Consider the following 21,560-nt stretch of genomic DNA (forward strand, 5'->3'; position numbering starts at 1 on the left):
AGATGTAAATGGTGTACTTCTACTCCACTACTTTAGTTACTTCACAGATGTGGATGAATAATGTGAAATCTAATCAAGTGTTAAATCAGACTTTAGTTCCACCTGGAGTAAATCCACCAGCTACCCTGCAGTATACAAAGTCATTCAAACTAGCTGCACCTTTACCAGCTTTGAGAACACTTTCATGATCAATCATTATAAAACATATCATATATATTATTCTGAAATGGACCAATATGCGCAACGAGTAGGCCTACTTTTACTCAGAGGTGGGAGAAGTATCAGAACGTGTACATAAGTAAAAGTAGAAGTACCAGAGTGTCTTATTTAAATATTGATTATATTTCAAATCATTAATTCAAATCTTCATAGTAACTAAAGGTATTAAATAAATATAGTGGAGTAAAAGTACACCATTTACCTCTGAATTATATAGTGGGGTAGAAGTAGGCTACAAAGTAGCAAACAATTTAAACAAAATAATAATATAATAATAATCAAGTAAAGTACAAGTACCCCCAAATTGTACTTAAGTACAGTACTTTAATAAATATACTTAGTTCCTGTACACTACTGATTTTACTTTTGGTAGCCTACTTTAAGTATATTTTGCTAATACTTTTGTGCTTTTAATCGAGTAACATTTTGAATGCCGGATTTTTACATATAACAGAGTATTCCTACACTCTGGTACTTCTACTTTGACTAAAGTACAAGATATGAGTACTCCTCCAGCGCTGTGAGAGGCAGACAGTGATCTGCATAGTGTCAGATGAACAGTCTACTTGTGGCCAGACGAGACGAGACCTTTAAGTACACACCTTTGGATTTCTTGGTCACGTGACCACTATCTCCAGCCTGCCTTCTCTCAGCCGACCGCCCGCTCGCACCATTGCAAAGGTAAACATTTACAACAGCAGCATTCATACACTAGCTCTATCTCACAGATACATTAAAGTCCACCCTGTTTACCCGACCCCCAGAGACAGGCGGAATGACACGAAGCGTCAGGCTGCTCTCCGCGGAGTGACACGGACAGTGACAGTGTGGACAGTTAGGCCTAATCTGCATTAAACACTGTTCACAACAAACACAGCTACATCTGCGAGCAACGCACTTTTCGGCGACAGTATTTCCGGTTTGCTAAGCGATTCATGGTCGCAAATGCGAGACAAGAGCGATAATAGAGCAATGTGGCGGAGGGATTTGTGAAGATTACAGTCAATACAGTGCTGCTTCTAATCCCTGTGTGAAAGGGATGGGCAGTGCACCGGCTGGATCTGACTTTCTGCAAAAAGCTGGGTGGGGTGTAGGGGGGCTCTTCATTTACTGTTGTGTGGATGCGTTTTCAAAGCCTTGTGATAAGGAAGTCATGTTGTTTACATGAGGTAGTTCAGCACACATGATTTGTATGTCATTATGTTGTTCTTTCTCTTTTCGTCACAGGATGGCAGAACCACCCAGGTCATGTGATTGTTTTGTCTCCTTGCCTCCTGGCTCTCGCGATGACCATGTTATTTTTGGGAAGAACTCAGACCGTCCCCGGGATGAGGTGCAGGAGGTGGGCTACCACCCTGCAGCCCCCCACCCTCCAGGCTCCATGCTGGAGGTAGTCTCCTGCACACACACACACACACACACACACACACACACACACACACACACACACACACACACACACACACACACACACACACACCACACACACACACACACTAATTACAACATATTTTTACTAAACATTACTGTTTTATATAACGAGTACTTTTACATTTGGCCCTTTTAGTATTTTTGAATACTAATACTTTTTTTACATCGGTCCAATTTTGATTGCACAGCCTTAACTTGTAACTGAGTATTTCTACAGTTTTGTTTTGCTGTTTTTCACTTGGAAATTACACACCTTGGTTTATGAACTGCATCATCCATGGTCTGTTGTATAGCAGAAAATAAATATGAATGAAAAATCATAGATTTGAATCATATATTTTCTATAAATGCATTACTATTCACAAATACACTGTCAAAGGCTGTTCAAATATTTACAGGAGACTTGAAGAGAAACATTTTCTTCTGTGAATGTTTAAGGGAGAGGAACCGAACACTTTAACCAACTAATTTATTCCTTTCTCACTTTTACCAAAAGTTTGTGTTACAGTGTTAAGAAGTGGAAGAAATACAGACTTGGTACTGATATTGATGCAAGAGACGCAGTGGCATTAATCATATCTTTATTGCTATCTAGTCTTGAAGTTTTGGTTTTCTTTGTCCAAGTATTGACCTATCTTTCTCAGGGATTACTGTCTCCGCCTAAGTAGTTAAAGGATGTTATGTTGGTTAAACGTAATGGTTTATTGCTAACTTAAAGCCTGTTGCCAATAATAAAAGATGTGTTGTACTTACGAACCCAAATGAAAGATAATCAAAAACCACCAGTGGTAAGTGAGAATAAAAAAAGTGTACTTCTTGTTTTGGTAAACTAACCCTTTATGTTTCCTATATCACCAGGGGATTCACCATGGGTTGGGAGGGTTACTTTTAAAATGTATTAAGTAACTTAAAACATGTAAATGTAATCAGTAACTTAATCTGAGTATCAAAACATAAAAGTAATGTAACCTGATTACTTTCTGTTACTTCCTGTTACTGGATTACGTCAATATCAAATGCAATGCAAATAAATACAAGAGAAAATAAGCATCAATGTGTGTTACTTAAGTGTCAATGTAAGACAACAGAACAACATCAAAGAAGAAACCAAGATATTTAGAATAAAAAATGTGTCCTCTTAAAATATAGGCCAACAGAATAGTATAGTTTACAAAGGTGTTTGTTTAACACATGAATTAAAAGCATACACACAGTATTTTTGTTTAATAAATCAAGTGTTTTCCTACTGCATTTAAATAAAGAATAATTAAAATAGCCTAGATTTAAACCATAAAGAAAATGTAGGCAGTTTATAGTTACGTCTACAGTCTACCTATAATATTTCGTTCTTTATTTTAAAATATGTTGTAACACTGTAACCCTGCTGGTAAATTAACACTGAACACTTTTTTTGCATTGAGTCATACTGGGATGTTTGCTGAAATTGATTGCATGTGGCACAGCCCTACCTAGAAACAATTCCACCAGTCGCCACTGGAATCTCCGTCTGTTTTATCTTTGCCACCATCTTGACTGTCAACCCAGACTCATGGCATTTCGTGTTCACCAACACGATTTTTAATCTATTGATTCGTGTTCACCAACAAGATTTTCCCCTTTTTTCGTGTTGCACAGCACCATTTTAAAAGCAATGTATTTCTACTGGTAATGTGTTTCGTGCCTGCAGCACGTCTTTTTCTCCGGTCGGGTCGTGTAAGACCGGAAGCTGTGTGGTTCATAAAAACATGTTCTTACTCAATATCAAGCCACAATTATTGCTTTTATTTTAAATCGTATAATTTCGGACTTTTGGTGAGGAAAATAAATGCTCAGAGCCTCAGAATACTGAAATCTGTATTTTTTAAATCTTTTTTTCCTTCTAATTTGTTATTCTTTTCAAAATAACATACTGTTACTCACCAATAATACACAATTATCCTTGCTTGTATTTATTGGTTTAATTCATAGACTGTATATATAACGGTTTAATTCCATAATCTCGGGCTTTTTTGGCGTCCGTCAGGAACTGAATTTCAAAATAAAAATAACCGGAAACAGACGTAGGCATTTCGAGCGATTACCCAAGATCCTCAGCTATGGTTTAAGCTCGCTGATTGGATGTTTTAGCCGCAATGCATGCTGGGATTTGGTGTTTATATGATATGAAATCCGGAAAACATTTTTAAAAAATACTTAATTCCGAGTGTTCTTGCTTTTCTCTTTGAAAGTCATCACATAACGGCATTGTAATACACGGTTCGGCTGCATTACATATTACAGATCTGCCGTAGTTCTTTATTTATAGAGCCCTGATGAGAAGACCTTGCCGCCGAAACTGAATACTTGACGTGGATCATAAATATATCAACAATTAAACAACATCTTCAATTTCTCTTCACACAATACGTCTCCTTGCAGTATCAACACTAATTCGGCTGACTTTTACATTTGATTTAATTCATAGATAGGTTATATTTACACCATAACGGTGCAGAGCTGATATAAAAGGACTTGTAGTTTTTAAAGATATTACTGATTTTCTTTGAATATAAGAATGTAAATACTGAGTCTGAAATAGTATAGCAATATGCTGTAAAATTATGTAAAAACATGAATAAAATTACACATCTTCAGATGTTGTACATACATAAGTGTCCTACACTAATAATACAAAGTTATTATGGCTGTGTGTACCTTGTGTGCACCGCCTAGTGGTTAAAGCACGTTATTGAATTATTGTTTTTATGTGTTATATTTGATTAAAAAAATATTAAGAGTACATACTTTAATAGGGGGAAAGTAGAAGGTCTGTGATAGAAATATAGAATATAAAAAATCAAGAAGATACTGTAAGTGATCTCTACAATAAAACAGTTTAGTACAGGATGTACAAAGATATTAATAGGAGGAGGTGCAAAACAGAAAAACGAATGAACCTTTATTTAAACATTAAATAATACTTTAGATTAAGGTCTTCTTTTAAATAAGAAAAAAACTTTGGGGGCATCTATCTACAGATAAATATTAAGCCTGACAAAGTACTTAACGTCTAATATATTTCTTTCCTGCAATGTTAACTATGTTGAAGCACTTATTTTAACTGATATTATACATATGAATTATACTCTTATGTATGTAGATAGTATAAGAAATGTGCAGAATATTTAATGGTGGAGGTACACACACATATTGATAGATGTCTTGTAATGCGCTGTTGAGGAACCTGTGACCCAAGATTTTCATTCATTGCATAACTACACCGTAGTTGTGTATATGATATGTCAATAAACCTTTGAAAATCTTGAAATCTTGAAAGGGATGTGCAAAATAGCCATTATATACAGTCTTTAATTAACTATTAGTAGAGAATAACGAGTAATGAATATACTTTATTACTCGTTTCCATTCATGTCAATTGCAGATAAATGTTTAGTCTTCTCAAGCACCAACTATCAAATATCTCTCCTGATTGTTGGCACTTTCCCTGAATTTTACTCAGGTGTAACTAAAGTCTGATTTAAGGGTTGTTTATATTTCACATCATTAATCAGAATCTGCAAAGTAACTCAACTAAGTGTAGTGGAGTAAAATACCAGGTTAACCTCTGAATTGTAGTGGAGTAGAATTACAAAGTATCAATGAGCTGTCATGTGGGTATAATGCTGCGCATTATGGACACAAGCGATTTTCACCCATTTATTAATTATGTTTTACATTTGATAACACCAATGTGTTTAATACTGGCAACTTCTAATTGTGGGAAAAACGAAAACGTTCAGTAGAGACGTCCCATAGAACATTTTGCGAAACACAATAGCCAGCATGTGTAATTCTGGGGGGTCGTTAGATTCCAGTTTTGGATAGTCTGGCGTGGTTTCGTTCCATTTCACACAGCTGTTTGACGCTCGCGTAACCTTGGCGCACTGCCACTCCAACATCCAATCCCAGTGCTTGAAGATTAATCACGGGGACTGTAGTCCTAAACGATAGCTGGGGATTATGGGTAGTGTAGTGTCTTCGGCCATCCTAAACTCCTAGAGGCCTACGTCTGTTTCCGGTTATTTTTATTTTGAAATTCAGTTCCTGACGGACGCCAAAAAAGCCCGAGATTATGGAATTAAACCAATAAATAAAAGCAAGGATAATTGTGTGTTATTGGTGAGTAAATAACAGTGTGTTATTTTGAAAAGAATAACAAATTAGAAGGAAAAAAGATTTAAAAAATACAGATTTCAGTATTCTGAGGCTCTGAGCCCCATTTATTTTCCTCACAGACGGCAACAAAAGTCCGAAATTATACGATTTAAAATAAAAGCAATAATTGTGGCTTGATATTGAGTAAGAACATGTTTTTATGAACCACACAGCTTCCGGTCTTCCACGACTCGACCGGAGAAAAAGACGTGCTGCAGGCACGAAACACATTACCAGTAGAAATACATTGCTTTTAAAATGTTGTTTGTTTTGTGAAGCACTTAGAGCTAACTTTGTGTGTCGAAAGTGCTATAAAAATAAAGTTTGATTTAATTAGTGTAAGTGTTTGTGCAATGTATACCTACATACCTTGATTTATACAACACCATTATTTTTTCTGGTTTTCAATTCATTCACTCGCTCTTTTTTCCCTCAGTGCACATACATCCAGATCCCTCAGGTGGAGCAGACCCACGCTGTCGTCCTCAGTAAACCTGCCTGGATGTGGGGTGCAGAGATGGGAGCCAATGACCAGGGAGTGTGCATCGGGAACGAGGCTGTCTGGACCCGAGAGGCCGTCAGCCCCGGAGAGGCTCTACTGGGCATGGACCTCGTCAGGTGAGAACCCTTTTGATGCTGCAGGGCTGGATGGATTGAATATTGCAATTACATAAACTAAAATACAACCTTAATGGGTTTTTTGTGGGGCCAAAATACTGAGCATGCTTTCCTTTTCTTCACCGTATACTGGTTTAGAAACTAAATGAATTATTGTATTGAAGGAAATACTTTGAAGACTTCATGAAGACACATCTCAAAAATTATAATAATAATAATGAACAGCAAAGCGATTTAGGCAATAAAGAAATATCAATTTTCAAAGCTGATTAAAGCAACTATTAACTGTGTTCTAATTATATACAGTTTAAATATTGGACATTCATTAGACCTTTTAACTTGATCCTCTGACGCTTTGATCAGAAGCGTGTGTAGATTGTCAGGAGCCTGTTATGACAGGTGTGGTAAGAACATGAAGGAGTTCTAATCTATTCATCTCTGTGTATGAAAATAGTTAACCAATAGGGAATGTTGCCAAGTGATTCTCAGATACCGTTTCCTCGAAAAAATACGCAGAGGATCGTCTGAACAGCAGAAACAAGCTCAACCGGTCCTCATGGTTAAAAAGACTGAATACATAAAAAAGTACAATTAGATAAAATGAAAGAATTGTTACCATTTATTTAGAATTTATCAGAGGTGGGAGACGTACTCAGATCGTGTACTTAAGTAAAACAAAGTATCAGAGTGTACGAATACTCTGTTACAAGTAAAAGTCCTGCATTCAAAATGTTATTCAAGTAAAAGTAGAAAAGTATTAGCATCAAAATAAACTTCAAGTACCAAAAGTAAAAGTAGTCGTTGTGCAGATTGGTCCATTTCAGAATAATATATGATATGTTTTATAATGATTGATCTTGAAAGTGTTCTCAAAGCTGGTAAAGGTGCAGCTAGTTTCAATGACTTTGTATACTGCAGGGTAGCTGGTGGATTTACTCCAGGTGGAACTAAAGTCTGATTCAACACTTGATTATATTTCACATCATTAATCCAAATCTGTGAAGTAACTAAAGGTATTAAATACATGTAGTGGAGGAAAAGTACACCATTTACCTCTGAATTGTAGTGGAGTAGAAGTACAAAGTAGCATACAATTGAAACACTAAGTAGATATCCTTAGTTGCTTTACACCACTGAAATGTATTAACTGCTACATGGTGTCTTGTAAAAAGAAAGTAATCCAGCATGTTCTCATCAGACTGGGCTTGGAGCGAGGGGACAGTGCCTGGGGGGCGCTGACGGTCATCACCAGCCTCCTGGAGCAGCATGGCCAGGGGGGGCCGTGCAGGGAGGACCCTGAGCCGTTCAGCTACCACAACACCTTCCTGCTGGTGGACCGCAACGAGGCCTGGGTCCTGGAAACAGCAGGCAGGCTTTGGGTGGCGCAGAAGGTTACAGGTAAAGGGTTAAAGGTTAAGGGGTGCTGAGTGGGAGGTGCATGAGTAGTGAGTGAAACTGAACATTCAGTCAGTGGGCCAGATAGGGTGCCTGGCGGAACACCTACCATTTTCTAATTCACCATGAAGATAAAATGATCCAAAATAGGATATATTTTAAGTAAGGGGTCAAATACAGTATTTTTGTAGGCTGTGTGGCTTGATATTTGCACTGTTTATGCAGCATACATTCTTTCTGGAAAGTTAATTGAAAAATCACCAAATCTCACATTTGCATAGACATCTTTTGCTCTTTTTTCCTGACTTTAAAACCTAAGGACCTTTGCACCCCAGTGCAACAATGTAGACTCACTAAAGGGCCAATAATAGTCATTTAGACATAATGGCCTTTTAACATGAACCAAAGACGCATTCAAATGTGACCCGGTGGAGTCAGGGATCCATAAAGCGATACCACTAGCAAGGCTAAAAGGATTTATGGGACTAAAAAATACTTAAGTTATGAGTGAGTTTAATCAGCCTTAAAAAGCATATCAACACTAAACCACATCAAATCTATATGAAATATTTCTGTACTTAAAGAAATCTCTTTGTTTATTCTTTATTCTTTAACATGAGATCAAAGCTTATAGAAAAAAGTAAAATAATTCATGGGATCCTATGACTTTGGTGAAGAGTCAGACCTTCGTGCATCAGGGTTGAAGCACTCTGTCAAGTGGAGATTAACCTGCAAGTAAACTGTACCCTGTACATTATGTTGTTTGTCATCCTTATTGTTGTTCTGTTGTTTTTATGTTACATGTGTAACTAATGTCCTGCAGGTCACCCTTGAAAAAGAGATCTTTTGATCTCAAGGGGCTTTCACCTGGTTAAATAAAGGCTACAAACAAACAAGTGTATGCAAATATAGCACAAAGATGCATTAGTGTACATAAACAGCATGATTCCTGCTGAAAGGTGGAACATTTTGAATATGTTGCCCTCTTAAAAAGGAGATTAGCATTGGAGCATAGCATTTGGAGCAAGGACTCGGAAGACTGGGAGAACACTTGAGAGCTTGAACTGATGTCAGACACTGATGATTTTTTAGAAGTTCAGCCGGAGAATTGACATAGACATTTGCTGCAGCAACAAAGTGAAAAAGCTCCTGCTCAACCAAGTCTGAAGCTCTCTAACCCAGTCCAAAGTATTTCATAATAATAACTTACATTTACATAGCGCCTTCATAAACCCAAGGTCTCTTTTACAGAGGGACAAACACAAAACACAAAACACACTCTGTGGGACTGAACACACTGGAACTACAAAGAAAGCAGACGGGAGACAGAAGGCATATTAGGGGAAAGGGCATGGAGGGACAAGTAGGTGATGAGGAGGAGCTATAGGTAATGCGAGACCTGGAGCCAGTGGAGGTGACGGAGGGTAGGGGTGATGTGCTGCCAGGGCTTGGTGCGGGTGTGGACCCTAGCAGCAGAGTTCTAACTTATTCTGAGAGAATAATCAACATTCTGCATGACAAGACATAACAAGCAAAGCACTATAACTCCTGTCCCTTTGCTAAGAATATATTTGCCTAAGGGGAGACACATACTCAATCAGATGGACTACCAGATGTCCCTAAAGCCAGGAAAACATCCTGTATCAACTTATGCCTGACTCATTACAGTCAATAATATGGAGACAAAGCCACTATTAAAGAGAGCATCACCTCAAGGTCGAATGCCTGCGCTCTGCGAGGGGAATAGAGGTGAGGCAACAGCTAAGATTAAAGAAATCAAGCATCTCTACAAGATAACATCCCCTTCCTTTTCTCAGAGGGTGTAAAGAACATCTCCAACCAGCTGACCATCGGTGCTGAGGTGTCCGCAGAGCACCCAGAGCTGCGCAGCGTGGCCCAGGCCCAGGGCTGGTGGGACGGAGAGGGAGAGTTCAATTTCTCTCAGGTGTTTAGTCCCGAGAACCCACCTGCCAGGATGGAGCTGGCCAAACAGCGCTACAGGGGCGGAACAGAGCTACTCCAGCAACATGACGGTGAGAGGGCTCAAGTTCTTCTTTTTCCAGAATGCCTGTGGACGTCCCCCTTAGAACATGAGTCTTATCTTTTTTTAAATGTCAATCTACTGTAACATTCATCCACTCTCTGCAGGCTCAGTGACGGCTGAGGTGATGATGTCCATTCTGAGGGACAAGCCCAGTGGGATCTGCATGGACTCTGGAGGTTTCTGCACCACAGGCAGCATGGTGTCTGTCCTGCCCAGAGACAGCAGCCTGCCCTGCATCCACTTCTTCACTGCCACCCCAGACCCCTCAAGGTATGTCAAGTTTAACTAAGAATTCCTCTAGATTAGACATTTCTTAGAACTATAAAAGGGGAGGTGCAATGATGATGTATTTTTAACGAGATGATTGTTAACATTGCAGGGGTTGCCTCAACTAAAAGCAATTGGATTTCTGCATCGGATTTCTAAATAATGCAGAAAATAGATCTATAGAAAACACACGTTTATGATGCTAACACGTTTTGTTCAGCGGGATAATCTCCATTTTTTAAGCTTAAATGTAATTTCTAGAAGTAAACATTTAAAACTAGGCTATAAACAAACTGTTTGCTATTGTGTGCGGTCACCTCAGAAATACTAAGTAATCATTAATACAAAAGTTTAAAATGAATGCATCATTTTATGAGTCCGTGAATTTATATTAATTTCCATGGATCTTTCTATCCTTCAATCTGAGGTATGGAACTTTTGTCTCCTCCCTCCGGCAGTCAGAGTAACTACTCAAGCTCTGTTACTTTAGGTCGGATGAACATGAAGACAAGTGAAGAACTGTCTTCAGAAAAACATGCAATTCAACATAATTGAAGAAGAGGATTTCTAATAATAAATAAATATTGAATTAATACATTTTTGGATTCAAATGGGGCAGTTCTTTTAGAGAAATACTAAGATTAATAAAAAAAACTCAACACACTCATTGAAACAAACTTAAATATCAAAATCAATGTAATTAGCCCTTAATCAGGTTCAGTTTTTTTAAGGAAATTAAAAAGAGTTGTGACTTGGCTTGTTTCCACAAGGTTATTTTGGGTTGAACAAAAATGCAATGAAATGAAATAGTATTAGAACAAGTCAAATTAAAAAGACAGTGAAAGGTCAAGAAAAAAAGGTTGACCTTAATTAAAATGATTAACCTGTTGTAGCAAAAAGTATTCAAATGTCATTTTATGTCATTGGAATGTCATTTGAAAAGCTGAGAAATGAAGGTGTTGGGACACAATGGCTCTTTCTCTCCTCATCTTTGCTCTTCTTCCATTCTGTCTCCACTTTGGGCTGATGGGAGTTTTTGCCTTTCTTTCTTTCCTGTCTTTCTCTCTATGAATCCCCCCCACCCCAACCCTAACCCTGGTAGGTCCATATTCAAGCCTTTTGTCTTCTCGGACTGTTCCACCTCAGTGCTGGGGGTGGTCTCCCCGCAGTTTGGCCCAGACGACCCTGTCAGGAAGCAGCCCCGCTTTCAGAGCCAGGTGGACCGCAGACACGAGCTGTACAAGGCCCACCAGGTGGCGCTCGGCACCATGGAGACCAACCCGGTGGGCACTGATGGATGACCTAGGTCATTGATAGCCCTGTGCAGATCAGGGCACAGCTGGAAGATCACATTATTATTATTTTAGTTCAAAAGCATGTATTGGGGATACATTTGGTCAGTCGTTGCTGATAAATGAAAGGCGAGTGGAGAAAGGTGTTGCTGCAGAGCTCCATACTGGGGCCCACCTTTTCTGTGCTGAGCTTGTAGAAAAAGATTATTATCAGGATTTGATAGCATTAGTTCGAATAAGCCCAACGACTTATCCTAACTGCGACTTAACAAAAAGTTTTTGCCTTTTCTCAAGATTTCCTATGTTAATTATTTACACAAGCGTCCTTTTAAATTATCAAGTGATCTTACATATAAATGCGGTTGTTGACCGTAAACAAAAGCAGTTTCCCAATTTAAAGTCGATTTTCTAGCTTTTATTGGGGATTGTACATTTAATCACACAGTATTCATCAGCGTTTCTTTCTTTCTACTTTCTTTGGTCAGGATTTATTGACATGCAAACTTAGTAGCTGTACTGATTTCTTCCAAAGCACTTATTGGAACTTGGTACAGTATCTCTGTACTTCAAAGTTCAAATAAATGTTGGTTATTTACCTTGGAAACAGTAGTCTAAGAAAACAATCGCAAATCAAGATACACTTTTTTTCGACAAACTCCAAATATAAATGTAAAAGTAATTATTTGCTCTCTTTAAATTAAGATTGATTGGCTGTGGCTTTTCAACATTTGCTAATGTATATAAGTACAAGTACTTAATCATTCCCTGTTTGTACAGAGATTTTTTTAAACTAACTGTCATAACAGTATACTCCGGGAATTCATTTGTTCACGTAGTATGGAATGAAAACACAACTATTGCCTGTTGTTAGGAGAGCAATTTAAGAATGTAGATATGCAGATTAGCCTTTAGAGGAAATGAAGGTGTGTGGTAACTGGAGAGCAATAAATGCTGTCATTAAATCTGTGTCTCAGATGCCTGGTTGCTTTGGAAAATCCAAGAGTGAGAACTGCATTATACATGTGATGTTACAAACAGGGGCTTTGCCATAGTTTAGGATTAAGTCAAATTACTCCGGGTTCAAGCATATGCAAATTCTGGTGTTACTGGCGTTGTGACACCACTCTGTCTTCTTCTCTCCGTGTCAGGACGAGGGTTTAGCTGTCTATGAGATTCTAAGGGACCTGGAGTCGCAGTGTCTGACCGATATCTCCGCCATGCTGAACGGAGAGATCCCAGGAGAAGAACTGGGGGACTTGTTTTTCGACTCTGTGGACACAGAGATCAAGTTCTACCAGTGAGGAGGTGGGAGGCTTTAGGAGCTGTGTTTGGTTTTGTACCTTGCATGATGTGTTCTTCTAGTTAAGAGAAGACTTAAGGCTAGAACTTGGGAGCTGGGGGAAACTCAAACCCTAGAGTGATGAATACTGTGATATAGTGATAAACGACGTTCTGTTACAATCAGGTTATCTTACATATTGTCATGTACGGAAGCCCTGAGATGCCATTGAGGGAAATGAGAATAAGCCTGATAAAAAAATAAGTCTGATCTAAATGGCCATATTTTTTTCCTTCCTGTGTTTCCAATTATGTATAGGAAATGTATAGCTAGGATGATCTCCCTATTTTTTCTTTTTTGATCTGTAACATAGTTGATGTTATGCTTCGGCCAGGGCCAGCCCTTGGCATAGGCAGTATAGGGCGAATGCTAACGGTGCATCAACCCATCGGGGGCGCCGAAAATTGGGGAGAAAGAAAAAGAAAGAAAAAAGTTAGAAATTAAAAAAAATATTTTCCTGATTTTGGATCAACAAAGTACATCTTATTAACTTATACTTACAGAACTACGCAGAGGTGGGGACTCGAGTCACATGACTAGACTCGAGTCACATGACTTGACTCGAGTCGCATATTTTTGGACTTGAGACTTGCTTGACTAACATTGATAAAAGACTTAACTTGACTTGGTATTCATGACTTGACTTAAGCTTGAGACAGATGACTTGAAAGGACTTGACTTTTTAAAATTAAATATTTGCGTTTGTATTGAGATATTACGTTTAGTTTTTTCGAAACTTGATTGGGTGATTATAGCGCCGTGCACGCAAACCTGGCAACCCACTAGAAGGCAGGAGTCTCAGTTAACATGGCAGCGGCTAGCTTTACTCCAAAAATAGTCAAGTTTGGATTCAAGGATTATTTTGTTGATGACGGTAATAAGAAGAGAACAGCGGTATGCAGGGTCTGCAGCATACAGATCAGTGACACGACCACCATAACATCCACATTAAATCATCCTACTTAGTTTATAAGGAAATTATGAAGAGGAACAAATGAAATGATTTGAAAATGATATCTATGTAGGTGCTGACGCTGTTGGCGGTTCTAGTGTTAACAGAAATTTTAATTAAATATGTGTAATGGCAAATGCCATATATGATTTTCTTACCTGGAATTCTGCCTTTTTGAACAGACTTTTTGAGTCCTAGCTATATTGTCTGCAGTTCTATGGTTAATATGAATCTAATATGATTGTCATCGGTCTAAATTAGATTTCAAATGATTAACTGTGTATGTAATGAAGATAGTGTGGGTTGAATCCATTTTCATAACCACTGTCTTTTAACTGATTGAAATGCGGAAACTGGGCTTATTCATCAGAATTTCGTATGACTTGACTTGACTTGACCTGAGCAATGACTTGCTTGACTCTCACCACAGTGACTTGGGACTTGCTTGATACTTGTAGGTCAAGACTTGAGACTTGCTCATGACTTGCACATGTAGGACTTACTCCCACCTCTGGAACTACGCCTATATTGCGTACAGCACACATAAACTATGGCGCACCCCCCCCCCCCCAAAAAATCAAGTTGAACTGCCCCAGCCCCAGAGGTTTATGTGAAATAGTTATTTTTGGGAAATAATAGTTTGTGTGCAATTATAGGTTTTCATTTTGTATTTCTGTTAATTTAAAATAAATCAAACTCCCAAAAAACGCATACAGCTTCTGTATGCTTTTATTAACATTGGAATTGACTGTGTAAGCGGCCGCGGAGGGGAGAGCTTTAGAGAGCTCTCTCCTGAAAGACTGAGCGGCTCTGATAACCTCAGCTCAGTGAGGTAAAGGCACACCTTTTATATGATCATTATAGTTATAAAAAAATAAGAGCAAAGATAAAAAACAGGTATAAGATACTTTATGGCAGTAAAACAAAGTTGTTATTAATAAACAAGAATACAGTTTGAAAGGGGAGTGATTTGTAAAATATCCATAAAGAAAAAGAAAATCTGCTTACAGTTCTGTTTCATATGGATGTTGAGAGATGTATCCATAGATCTCCTAACGTTGCTCTCAAAGTGCACCAGATTGATGCTTTTAACTTCAATATTAAAAACATAATAATCTTCCTGGGGGAGCATGCCCCCGGACCCCCCTAGAGGATGTTAGTTCCACCCCCCACTTAAATCATGTTCAAATAGATAGGATACTAAATACATCTGCACACATCTTGTGTCCATATCTTTCTGTTTTGGTGGTCATGCCACAACCGTGCACGTGGCATGCATGCGCAAGTCATAGTGAGGGGGGCGGGGGGGTAAAATCAGCTAAAATCTTGCCTAGGGCAGCAAATTGGTCAGGGTCGGCCCTGACTTCGGCCACAAGAGGCTAATGTGCACCACTACCTCATGTTCTAAATAGGACTAAAACCATTCATGTTTTCTTCCAGGTGTAAAAATATTAGAAAATAACTTTAAAAAATCAGTAAGAAATGGTGCACTGCAGCCTCTTGTGGCTAGAACGAGTATTACAACAGCTAATGTTGGTACTGAAAAATAAAAACGTTCATGTGGAAAGAATTTGAAAGAATATCCTGGCCAAACTTTTTTCCTGCATGTTATAAACGCAGGAGAGAAAACTTATTAAATCAGACTTGAAAAATGGAACACCAGAATAGTTTTCCTTACTTTCCTCTAAGGCAGTGGTTTTCAAACTGTGGGGCGCGACCCCTGGTGGGTTGCGGAGGTACTGCAGGGGGGTCGCGGGAAGATTTTTATTATTTTCTCCCTTTAGCTTTGTGAAGCACCTTGAGAGATGACGTTGTTTTTAAAGTGTGCTATATAAATCAAATGTATTATTATTAGGGCTGTCAAGTTAACGCGTTAATAACGCGTTAATAACGCGTTAACGCAAACAAAAATTAACGCCACTAATTATTTTACCGCGATTAACGCATGTGTATTTTTTTTCCTCGGCCGCCCCGTAGTTTCAGAGCGCATCGAGTTTAAAATACCATCTACAAGCTGATGCTGACAGCCCGCTCCTGCCGCCCGCTTGTGGCAGACCACACTTCCACGCTCACCGGCAGGCACCGACTGGCTATTGGGAGGACCGGGAGGGTGTGTGTATGTGTGGCCCGAGCGAGCGAGAGAGAGACCTTACGTGCATTGTTGTTGTTAGCATCTGGTGCTAGCTAGCTGCGCTAACGGATATAAGGAGCTGTTTAAATGAAAACAGAGGAGCGACATTTCGCCGACAACTGCGCCGAGCACTTGACTTTATGCAGGCAGCCAGACAGTGGGACATTGTACGAGAAGTCAGCACACTCAGCACGGATAGTGCAACATGATTGCAGCGTCCAGGCAGCTCCCGTTCGAGCATATGCCTTGAGTTGCACATAGCTCCAACGATCCATCACACACACACACACACACACACACACACACACACACACACACACACACACACACACACACACACACACACACACACACACACACACACACACACACACACACACACACACACCACACACACACACACACACACACACACACACACACACACACACACACACCACACACACACACACACACACACACACACCATTTTTATTGTATTAGGTTCCAGGTTGAATTGAGGCGAATATTTGTAATGTTCAGAAGTTGTTGTGTTTAATATTCATGAGAATATTTGTCATTGTTCAAATGATAATAAACATTAGCATAAAGCATATGTGTCCACTCATATGTTGATAAGAGTATTACAAACTTGAAAAATATTCCTCTAAGGTACATTTAGAACAGATCAAAAATGTGCGATTAATTTGCGATTAATCGCGATTAACTATTTTAATCGACTGACAGCCCTAATAATTATTCAATATTAAACAAACACTGCTCGAAAATATCTCATTGGTCAGAGAGCTGTGGGCATACTGCTGCCTTTTGCAACATCCTACTTGTGTGAATAGGCTTTTTCTGCTGTTGCTGCCATCAAAACCAAATACAGATCAAAGCTGAACATTGAGAATGAACTGAGAGTGGCAGTCTGAAAACAACAGCCCCGGTTTGAGAAGATCTGCAAGGGAAAGCAAGCACACACAAGTCATTGATAGGCTATGTGTGGAATAGGAATGGTAAAGTGATGTGATTGTTTGCAACCTGCAGTAGAAATAGTAGTTAATTCATATATTTTCCTTAAAGACATTTTAATTTAAAAATCTACTACTCAGGGAAGAAGGCCAACCAGTTTTAATTAGGCCAAATTAATTCACAGTATCTATTACAAGCACTTTTGTTCATGTGTAATCCATAATAAAATATAAAATTATAGTTGGATCTTTATATCTTCTTATTATCAGCAGAGAAAAATGTAATGTTTTTACAACAATATACAATTAATCCTACCAATATAGATGGGAACCGGGTTGGGGGGGGGTCCCGAAAATATTTCCAATTACCCAAGGGGGGCCCGACTGAAAAAGTTTGGGAACCACTGCTCTAAGGCTTTCCGTAGAAGATGATAAACTGGTAGAAAATGGTATAAAAAGTTCCCTAAGAACAGTTGCTCCAAAGCCAGTATGCCTTTATTCAATTATTAGATAATGGGTCCCTTATTAACTCATGGACTACATAATAAAATGTCTAAATCAATTCCAGTTTAATAATGCTTATAAAGATCATGGACAGTGTGCATTTGTTCGTGAAAAAGAAACCGACTATGCAGGTGAAGAGGATTTAAATACTCTGTCTTCTGACTGAGTGAGAGACAAGTCAGCCACCACCATCATAGGACTTTGGAAATCTGAACAGACCTGACCGTAATGCTGCTTTTGAAACTGGTTTAAAGCAGACATCTGAAAATACACAATTGTAATCTGTAAAATGGGTTGTGAGATATAATCATAATCTTGTGTGTTTTCTGCCAACAACTCTCTTATCTTGAACAGTTGAAAACCAATTTGAAAACTTAACAGTTGTAATTCTAACACGTTCTTGATGTTGCAGTGTGTATTTTTATTGTCTTCACTCATTCTTTGCATGCAGATAATCTATCCCTGCATACAGGGCGGACTGGCCATTGGGAATACCGGGAGTTTTCCCGGTGGGCCGGTACCGAAGTGGGCCGGTCGAGTTTCCCGGGCTGATTTTTAGTCCCAGTCCGCCCCTGCCTGCATAGAAGTGTGACTGTGTTCCCGGCTAAACTCACAAGCTTTAACTGTGTGCTGTGTTCAATTGTCCTCTGTTACAGCACCCTCAGGTGGACGTCCCTAACACAGAGTTGTGGGAAAAGGCCTGGGACTGATAACAACTCTGTGTTCCTCGACTGATCGGCCTCTGCCTCACTCACACAGCACATGTCCCTGACACCATTCCATCATTAACATGGTTTGAATGTCTAAACTGCACTGATGAAGTGAATGTATCATCTGTATCACCCAGGGAGCAGTGAGTTCACCCCATTAGTGAGTTAAATGATGTAGACTGCACAAGCGCCTATGTAGAGCTGTGTGAAGGAATGTGGCATTTGTTTAACATTTTGTTTTGGTTGCAAATGAATGGATTGTCATGTGATGGCTTCCTGAATAGAAATATTAAATAAATAATGTGTCTGTCCTGTGTGTCGTGAGCTATACTGTGTTTCAGCCTTCAACCTAGGGCTGGCTGTTATGACAAAAAAACTCATATCACGGTATTTTTCCAACCTATAACGGTATCACGGTATTTATTTATTTTTCAATCATTGAAAATGTATTTACATTAATATTTTTTTCCTATCATAGGCAGTCCCTGGAACAAATGCGTTTTCAAGTGACGCTTGACTTGACTTTAGACCAAACTGTGGGGCGCGACCCCTGGTGGGTCGCGGAGGTACTGCAGGGGGGGGGGGCGCGGGAAGATATTTATATTGTATTATTTTCTCCTTTTAGCTTTGTGAAGCACCTTGAGATGACGTTGTTTATAAAGTGTGCTCTATAAATCAAATGTATTATTATTATTCAATTGTAAACAAAGACTGCTCGAAAATATCTCATTGGTCAGAGAGCTGTGGGCATAATGCTGCCTTTTGCAACATCCTACTTGTGTGAATAGGCTTTTCTGCTGTTGCTGCCATCAAAACGAAATACAGATCAAAGCTGAACATTGAGAATGAACTGAGAGTGGCAGTCTCAAAACAACAGCCCCGGTTTGAGAAGATCTGCAAGGGAAAGCAAGCACACACAAGCAGTAGCGTGGCGTGGGGAAAAATGTAGGGGAAGCCCATTTTTTGGGTCGGGGGGTGGTCAATAACCTTACCAGATGAGTGATTACAGCGCCCGGTATCATTTTACACACATTGGTATCACACAGATGCAGGACTTGCACACGCCTGTTATCTAACCGACAGGTCCGCACGCACTCTCCAGCTGAAACTCTCTCCTTATTAATTTAAGCATTTTACTTATTAATGTATGCAGACAATCACACAATCTATGTGATTTTTGGATTTACCGTGCCTCTCAATTGCCCGTGACAGGCTGGCAAGGTCGATGAATCCTGAAGTTGCCCAAGGATTGTTCAGGGAGCACGAATCCTTGTCAAAAAGAAGACATGGCCAGCAAATTAGACGCTGAAGTTTAGCGCTTCCAGTTAGCCACTCCGTGCGGACATAATTGTCCTCATTGAACGTCCGATTCTCTCCCTTTTTCCTCTGCGTACACACAGCTCGAGTGCGGGCATTTGCCTGTCATCTGATTTAATTTGTAGTTGCTGCTGTAGCGGAAGTTTAGTAAAGTTATGTTTGATTAAGTACGCCAAATCTCCACCCTCCATAATGCTTCATTTGCTTGATAATTTCTAACGGCGGTGATGACAGTTACAGTATTAAAACTGATGTTGATGTGATTTGATTGGATGGCAGTGTCCAATCAAATCGCCAGCCGCCAGCCGCCTCTGAAGGGAAGCAAGAGGCGGCTAGCTTCCCTTGGCATGGCCCTGACCAATCACAGGTTGGCAGGGGCATCACGTGGGCCTCATCTGATTGGTCAATCCCTCCATTTTTTTTCACCAAGGGAAGCTAGATTCGGCTGGCCTCCTCTCGCAACAGGGAGTGCAATCTACTGTTTCACCATAACATCTAGAGGGGCGCTGTTTGTTTCACTCTTTGTAAAATACTCAATGAGAATGGGGGAGAGCCGGGCCGGCAGCAACACACAGCAAAGGAGAATTATCGAAACAAAACAAAGTGTTTGTATTTATTTATTTAAATTATAACTACAATCCGAAAAAACAGGGGAAGCCTGGCTTCCCTTGGCCTCCGGGAGAAAACGCCACTGCACACAAGTGATTGATAGGCTATGTGTGGTAAAGTAATATTTTCCTTAAAAAAAATTGAATTTAAAAATCGACTACTCAGGGAAGAAGGCCAACCAGTTTTAATTAGGCCAAATTAATTCACAGTATCTATTACAATCACTTTTGTTCATAAATAAAATATAAAATTATAGTTGGATCTTTGTATCTTCTTATTATTAGCAGAGAAAATGTAATGTTTTTACAACAATTAATCCTACCAATATAGATGGGAACCGGGTTGGGGGGGTCCCGAAAATATTTCCAATTACCAGAGGTGGGAGTAAGTCCTACATGTGCAAGTCATGAGCAAGTCTCAAGTCTTGACTTACAAGTATCAAGCAAGTCCCAAGTCACTGTGGTGAGAGTCAAGCAAGTCAAGTCATTGCTCAGGTCAAGCAAGTCAAGTCATACGAAATTCTGATGAATAAGCCCAGTTTCCACATTTAAATCAGTTAAAAGACAGTGGTTATGAAAATGGATTCAACCCACACTATGATCTTCATTACATACACAGTTAATCATTTGAAATCTAATTTAGACCGATGACAATCATATTAGATTCATATTAACCCTAGAACTGCAGACAATATAGCTAGGACTCAAAAAGTCTGTTCAAAAAGGCAGAATTCCAGGTAAGAAAATCATATATGGCATTTGCAATTACACATTTAATTCACATTTCTGTTAACTCCAGAACCGCCAACAGCGTCAGCACCTACATAGATATCATTTTCAAATCATTTAATTTGTTCCTCTTCATAATTTCCTTATAAACTAAGTAGGACGATTTAAAACTCAGTTAATTGGATTAATTTTGAAATTGCTTCAGTTTATCATCATAACAGATCAAAAAGTTCAGATTCATTTTACAATAAATCAAGGAATGATGCACTTTTACAAACAAAAACAACATAAGTAACATCAGTAACTTCTGATAATAACACAGGGGAAATAAACGAGGCATCTCTTTTCCTCTCTCTGACAGCCCGTCAGTATCAGGGTTAGTCAAAATGAATCCCTTGGCGGTTCTAGTGTTCATTTACCGTTTTCTCTTCTCTTTGCAATGCTTAATCGATTTGAAACCAAGTCTAACGTAGCTTAAACGTAGCTTTCTAGCTAACAGAACACATTCACGTACCTTTCTCTGTGGGTTTTTTGTAGTGACGAATGAAGTTGGATGTTGTGGTGGTCGTGTCACCGATCTTTATGCTGCAGACCTATGAAGGTAGATATGGTGCAAAATGTGAGAGCGTGTAAAACCTGATGTGAGCACTTGCAGAAAAAAAAAATCTGAGCTTGTGCGCATACATTTACACTTGTATAAAATATCCACGTAACTGTGAACCAAATTTACACTTGTATAAAATATCCACGTAACTGTGAACCAAATTTACACTTGTATAAAATATCCACGTAACTGTGAACCAAATTTGAAGTCACTGAAGAAAAAAAAAGTTTTGTAGCTTGTAGAAAGAAAATGA

At 39.1% G+C, this 21,560-nt stretch overlaps 1 protein-coding gene across 2 annotated transcripts; it reads left to right on the top strand.

Annotated features, from left to right (window-relative positions):
- The first annotated feature begins 766 nt into the window (after nucleotides 1-766).
- On the top strand, nucleotides 767-18,365 carry scrn2 (secernin 2). Of its 2 annotated transcripts, none has more exons than XM_034240327.1 (9): nucleotides 767-900; nucleotides 1,447-1,609; nucleotides 6,281-6,462; nucleotides 7,661-7,860; nucleotides 9,675-9,890; nucleotides 10,006-10,171; nucleotides 11,271-11,451; nucleotides 12,609-12,765; nucleotides 17,996-18,365. In XM_034240327.1, the coding sequence occupies exons 2-8, from the start codon at nucleotides 1,448-1,450 to the stop codon at nucleotides 12,759-12,761; spliced, it is 1,260 nt and encodes a 419-aa protein (XP_034096218.1). In that variant the 5' UTR covers nucleotides 767-900; nucleotide 1,447; the 3' UTR covers nucleotides 12,762-12,765; nucleotides 17,996-18,365. The 2 variants fall into 2 exon arrangements, with proteins under 2 accessions (XP_034096218.1, XP_034096216.1); XM_034240325.1 differs by lacking the exon at nucleotides 767-900 and adding an exon at nucleotides 911-1,302.
- The last annotated feature ends 3,195 nt before the right edge of the window (nucleotides 18,366-21,560 follow it).

Source organism: Gymnodraco acuticeps, unplaced genomic scaffold, assembly GCF_902827175.1.
Source record: "Gymnodraco acuticeps unplaced genomic scaffold, fGymAcu1.1, whole genome shotgun sequence".
Taxonomy (NCBI): domain Eukaryota; kingdom Metazoa; phylum Chordata; class Actinopteri; order Perciformes; family Bathydraconidae; genus Gymnodraco; species Gymnodraco acuticeps.